The sequence below is a fragment of the Cydia strobilella genome, chromosome 19 (genome assembly GCF_947568885.1).
Source record: "Cydia strobilella chromosome 19, ilCydStro3.1, whole genome shotgun sequence".
Taxonomy (NCBI): domain Eukaryota; kingdom Metazoa; phylum Arthropoda; class Insecta; order Lepidoptera; family Tortricidae; genus Cydia; species Cydia strobilella.
In genome coordinates, this window is record NC_086059.1 from 8,324,932 (window position 1) to 8,331,861 (window position 6,930).

General features: G+C 34.3%; 1 protein-coding gene and 1 long non-coding RNA gene across 2 annotated transcripts in view; one reads left to right on the forward strand and one right to left on the reverse strand.

The window, feature by feature from the left end:
* The window catches only part of LOC134750165 (uncharacterized), a 169,429-nt gene that overhangs the window by 135,235 nt on the left and 27,264 nt on the right, over positions 1-6,930 (forward strand). The gene's annotated exons all lie outside the window — the stretch shown is intronic.
* On the reverse strand, positions 1,883-6,773 carry LOC134750153 (protein unc-119 homolog). The gene is made up of 3 exons (XM_063685274.1): positions 6,211-6,773; positions 5,712-5,884; positions 1,883-4,942 (listed from the first exon to the last, which is right to left on the reverse strand). The coding sequence occupies exons 1-3, from the start codon at positions 6,561-6,563 to the stop codon at positions 4,824-4,826; spliced, it is 645 nt and encodes a 214-aa protein (XP_063541344.1). The 5' UTR covers positions 6,564-6,773; the 3' UTR covers positions 1,883-4,823.

The following is a 6,930-nucleotide window of genomic DNA, read 5'->3' on the forward strand; positions in this document are numbered from 1 at the left end:
AAACGATTGCATTTATTATTTTTATACGATTTTGACCCATGTTCTTTCACTAATTTTTTTTTAAGTAACTACACAGTTTGGTCGACATAGTGACCAGCGACTGCTTTTTTAACCGACTTCAAGATTTCAAAGGATACTCAATTCGGTAGTTTTTTTTTTTTAATGTTTGTTACTCCATAACTCCGTCAATTCTGGACCGATTTTGAAAATTCTTTTTTTGATTGTAAGTATATACATACAGATTGGTCCCGTTTTTGTCAAAAAGCAGTTCTGATGATGGGATCCATGAGGAATCGAGGGAACTCCTCAAATGTTAAAGGCATACATATAATTTTAGTATTTTCATCAAAAATCAAGCACTTACATTTAAAAAAAGTTACATTTGATGAAGTGGAACTGCTGATGATGATCAGAACGGAACTCTTCAATGACGCAATGTTTGTTAAGCAAGTTAGGTTTTCAAGAAACATTTTTGTCAAGCTCGAGTTCTGATGATGGGATCCATGCGGAATCGAGGGAACTCCTCAAATGTGAAAGGCATACATATAGTGATTTTTGTATTTTTATAAACAAATCCAGCATTTACATTTTAAAAAGTGACATTTGATAAAGTGGAACTGCTGATGATGATCAGAATGGAACTCTTTAATGACGCATAGTTTACGTTTGGCGATTAGTCCACTTCTTTATGTTTGTTAAGCAACTTAAGTTTTTAAGACATATTATTGTCAAGCTCGAGTTCTGATGATGAGACCCACGAGGAACCGAGGGAACTCCTCAAATGTGAAAGGCATACATATAGTGATTTTTGTATTTTCATCAACAAATCCAGCATTTAAATTTAAAAAAGTGACATTTGATGAAGTGGAACTGCTGATGATGATCAGAATGGAACTCTTCGATGACACATAGTTCACGTTTGGTGATTTGTTCTCTTCCTTATGGACCCAAACTTGGACCCGGACTCGGACCCGGACCCGGGTCTGAACATGGACCCCAACTCGGACCCGGACCCGGACCAAACTCTGACCCAAACCTGGACCCGGACACGGACCCGGACTCAGATCCGGACCCAGACCCGGACCCGGAAATGCTACTAGAAAAGTGGGTTAGGTGGCTTTTGAACTGCGATTCTCACAGAACAGAACTGCTATCAGAAAAGTAGGTTAGGTTAGGTTAGAGCTGTGACCCTTACAGAAACGAAATGCTACCAGAAAAGTAGGTTAGGTTAAGTTAGAACTGCGACCCTTACAAAAACGAAATGCTACTAGAAAAGTGGGTCGGTTTACCTCCTTTTCTACATAATTAGGCAAAAGATGCTGTATTTTTCATTTCGTTGTCTGGAATCTAAGAATGCTTTCAGCGGCATCCCCCATTGAAGTCGGTTTTTTTTTTCTTAAAAATTATTTATGAGAAGATTGGTGACATCATGACGTGGTCGTGGCCGAAAAGGCCGCGTCACCACTTTCACTGATATGCGTTAAAATTGTTAAATAACAAACGAAACCCTCAACGCCATCTAATCGAGAACAGGCCAAAGGTGATAAAACGTGGTGGCGCCATCTGTTCGAGAATCAAATTGTCTAGATTTTCGAGGCACTTTTTTTCCTTAGCCTGTATCCATCTCATACGGAGTTATACAATCTTTGTGTATATGTATCCAATTCAGATTCAACTTATTGTTTACCACTACCACCTATCCTAGGTGAAAGTTCTGCAATCTACTACATATTGAATAAAAGTGGTACAACAAACAATATGGGGCCGATTGTGTAATAACTGTAAGTAATACATCTAATAGTATTAGCGGTAGTCTCTTTCTGCTAATTCTTAAGCAATAGGCCCCTGGTAGGTAAATAAAATTGTAAATTATACAACTAAATGTTTTCAAACGTTTTATTTTCGACAAAACTAGTGAGGTGATGCCAGTGACATGGTACAAACACATTTAATATTAAGTATATGGAACTAAATAATTCAACGCATAAATGCACTTCAGTAAGGCTTTTCAGGAGATCGTGATCCAATCACGACCCAATTGGTTACAAAAAAATTTGGTAGTAAAAAATTTCACAAATAATCAAATTAATTTTCGGACCCGGGCGAGAAAATTATCTTTAACGGAGTTAGCGTTTCAAGCGGTGGCTGCCGATTAGACAACACCAAAATAGTTTATTTATAATTGTTATAATAATCACGCACATACCTAATGCGTAAGAATAAATTTTAATAAAAATAAGGGGGATTATTTCCATATGTTTGTTATAAAAGTATGGCTTATTCTCATAAATTAGGATTAAATTTTTGCGCAATTTTGAAGATTTAATTCATATTTCAAGATACGTTTTATACAATCTTTAACTATCACTATTTGCATCCTCATTTTCTCACCCAGGCAAGTAATCGTTGTTTCTACCTAATTAAAAAAAAAACATTCATTTATTATTGTACATGTGATATAATTATTACTTAAGTAAGACCTGACCATTTGTTGGATATCCGAATACAATCAATGCGTGGCAATGGATGACTCCTGGTTACTTTTTATAGTTGCCGCTGGCTGATTTATTTATTTTTCTGATAACTCGGAGCAAGTAACAAGATTACAGTAACAAAAGGCTTAGGCACTTACAAATTTACATCCAATTTTAATTTTACCCCAGAATCAAATTACATGAAATGAACACATTTCACTGTTTTACATTTATTATTCAGCAAGAATGCTTGTATACAATGTTGGACGGCATAAAAGGAGACATTATTTTGGGGTTTTCCATTAATTCCTTTTTAATTTTAATTATTATAGAATTTGCTTACATTCAATTGTAAGATAGCGCGTTTTAATTTAGAAGAAAAATTATGAAAAGAGGGTCACTATCACCAAACAATTCTGGTTTAAAATATGATTTTTGAATGATTATGTCATGTAGATATTATATTCAACTTTCAAGACTTTTATTTCTCAGTTGTATTGTCGTACAACAAAGAACTAGCACTGAATTAGATCTGGCTTAAAATGGTAATTTATATATATTACAAAAAAAATAATTTATAACGCCATATAGAAATGAGCATTTATGTTGTAATTACCAAATTATTTATTCCTACAGTAGTTCCTGTTTTTAAGTACATACATATTTTTCGTTTTAAATTCACTTGATAACAAGTGATGCCATACATATACAATATTTTTTATATGTAAATACCCCTTTTGAATTCTCAGTCCCTGTAGTTGTTAACATATTGTTTATCTTTCTGACTCTTCTCATCTCTTTGCATTTTCATTTTCGGTACTTACCGTATATTCAATCTGGTAGACATACAATAATGACTAGATATAACTGGTTAAGCACACATTTTAACATCTAATAGTGTATAGTGTTAATATTCTTTTTCTCTAGACTTAAGATGAGTTGTTGTTTAAAGATTCAACCCCCTTAAGTCAAAAATTAGTCTCGTATTTTTTTTATTCTGCTCCAAGTTTGTAACTATTCCTAAAATATTAAAAAATATGGTTAATTATTATAAAACGTGGCAGGGCTTGTGAATTATGAATAAATTCCAACATGAAAAAATTATTATAACAAAGCTACATTTAGAGGAATAGAATAATCCTACTGCAACTGTACTCTGGCCACTCTTTCCAGTGAATTATGTACATAAATTCTAATCCTTTTCAATATATATCACGCCTTTTACAATACTAGTAACATTATAAGATAAGATCTAGAACACAGTCACTCTATCAATAGTTATGTCATTTTAATATAAATAAAATACAAAAATTCTGTGAACATCAAACATTGGGTGCTCTAGTGATAACTTATTAAAAGTCCATTATAAATGCTAGGCGCAAATGCAATTTAAAATAAGATTTCAAAACACTTCTTACAGTTCGGAATAATGTAAACATACATGTCTAATAGTTTCGGCTCATGAGCATGATGTATTTATAAGTACAAGAAATAATAATTTTATAAATTTCAACTTTGTATACCCATTTTAAAACCATTATATTGAACACATTAATGTTGAAATGATTAAGATATTTTTTTTTTCAGTTCTTAAATATGAAACCAATAATTGCTTAGAGCATTATATAATTATAAACAAATAAATACAAATTTTGAGATCATTTGTTACACATAGTGTATGTGAGAAAAACATTCCTTGTATTCTATACCGGAATATCAAAATATTAATTGCAATTTATGTGTCTTGGACCAAAACCAAAGCTTTAAAAAGTTTAGTGCCAATCGTTAAAGGATTGTGTAGACACGAAAATTTTAATGTTTATGCAATAATTGTGTCGTATTACGGCACACGTAACGTAAGCAACTATGGGCATCTTACTCTATCTTAATGCAGGGGTCGTGTCAAAGATCAAAAAATAAAAAAGTTAAGTGTTAACATTTACGGGCTCCATAAGGATAGTCATTGCACCTTAACCCTTAAATGCATGATTTTTTATTTTTTTATGATTTGTTATTTGGATGTAGGATCTAGGAATCTGTGAGCTGTCCAATGCTTTGTATACACTTGGCAACAATATGCATTTAAGGGTTAAAATAAAAACAGTTTCAATGCGTCTGGGTTAGCCTTGTTTATAACTATTTCAAATTTTTAATTGATAGCATATGTAGTTTCCGAGATTTTTAGCCATGTTACCATTTTATCTTTTTTGGTATGGAACCCTACAAAGCTTCCTTAAGCTTGTGAGCCACTGTATACCAACCCCTGTGCTAGAGCATGACACCCATAGTTACTGGCCATTTGGCCAAGTGGCCAAACATTTACAAAATATGGTCTGTTACAGTGCACCTTTAGTTGTTGATACCTCCATTGTAGGCATAATCAGCCTTGTTATGCATGACCAGCTGGTTGTCCACAAAGTAGAAGCTGTCCGAGCATGTCTCAAACGGTGCTGCAATCATCTCTTCAACTGAAATGCAAAAATGATAATGATAATTTACAGAACCAATGTCTGAAGTCAAAATTTACTAACATTAAATAAGCTTTTACAAAACAGTGGATTGATATATATAGGAAATAATAATAATAAAATATTACTGAGAGTTGCTCTTTGAGTTACATTTTATCACATTAGACAGACAATGCACAACTTAATAGATAGATATTGGATCTTTTGAAATTCAATCCGTTGTGGGGTGAAAATTGGGTTGAAAGGTTTTAAGTACATTTATATGGGTGAAGTAGCAGGCAGAGTAGTGGCTAGTACAGTAGGCACTTGGTATTCCGTGGCCAATGTGGCACGCCCAATAATCTGACAATTCTGCCGTGATAATAATGTCGTGCCGTGCCTGCCGTGATAGTATACTGCAGTAATTGCAGTAGAAATGTCATGCAATTGTTTATCTTGTTCTCTTCGAATAAGTTATTTATTTAAACGATGTTTTAACATATTACTAACTCATGTGACCTGCTGTATAATCTGGCGTTCTGCTGTCAATCAATCAATCAATCAATTTATTTTGCTGTAATAAGGGTTGGTTTACAGGTGTTATTACAATATTTTAAAATGTACACTCCTCCTGTGTAAACTGCCAGATTAATGAGCAATTTTGTATATACAGCTTTTCTTTCCCATAAAAATCCAATAATCTGGCAGTTCCAACAATCTGACAATTTCAGGTGCCAGATTTGCTAAGAATCTACTGTAGTCATATATAAATTGTAACATAAAACTTTACCTAGATCTGGTGGCAGCGTAGGAAACTCATATATGTGTTCACAAGTGTTCCTGGAGAATGGAATGCAGAATCCAAACTCAAAGTCAAAGGTCTTCAGCAGGGTGTCTCTGAAGAAGTGCTTCTCGATCATTCTGAAGTGGTTGACAGGACGCGAGCCAACCGTGAACTCCACACTGAAATAATATTTGGTCATACAGAAAACCTGCTTTCAAATAAAAAAACTGCTTCCAAATCGGTGTATCTGTTTAAGAGCTATGGTGTCACAGGCACTATGTCAGACACACACACAGTGGTCAACTTTATAACTTATAACAACCCTTTTTGTATTGGGGGCTAAAAATACATCAACACAGTTACTTTAGTTACAATGTAATAATAAGATTTTAGAAGTCAAGGAGTCCTTTCTACATGCATATAGCCAATCCTTTAAAATATCTCTCTGGTTTATTGGTGAATGCTATATTTAACAATAAAAACAAAGACGATAAATGTAACTTACGTAGCCCCAACTGTCTTCAACTTTAAAAATTGCGGGGTGAACTGATATCGCACGAATCTGCCCGCGTTCGGGTCCAAGGGCTCTTCGGGAGCGTCCTCAGCGCCCTCGCTGTCCACACCGAAGTCTGTCGGCGGTTTCGCTATCTCGAACAACACTGTCCCACTTTCTAGATCACGAATCTTGAACCTCGTAAAATCTATATCGTATACGTTAGCCTCAGGGCTGCACAGATATGTGTCAGTGATTCTATCCAGCCTCAAAACATCTTCAGGAGTAATATCACTCGGTATTACGTCTCCTTTATTCGATTCCAATAGGGATATTGATTCGCACTTTTTTCCTACTAAACTCATTTTGGTAACCGTCGAGTCTTCCAATGACGAAAGTATCTCAAAGGGTATAGGCACTGTAAGTAATTTAATTAAAAGGCCAACGTATGTAAATGTATCAGTGCATTTTCTTTGGAATTAAATTAGCAATCCAGCAACATGCAGCTCTTCGCGTGAGAAAAAATTGTTTGCCAACCGCAAACCACACCACACGTACGTCACTATCAAGTATCGACGCACGTCACGTCAAATTTCAATCTGATTTGACCACAGATGGCACAGGTTAAACACTACTCTTCACGGGTATTTAAAAATAGATATTAAAATATAAAATAAAATGTAATAAACAAAACGTTTTTATTTCAAAATGTTATTAATAGATCTATTGAAT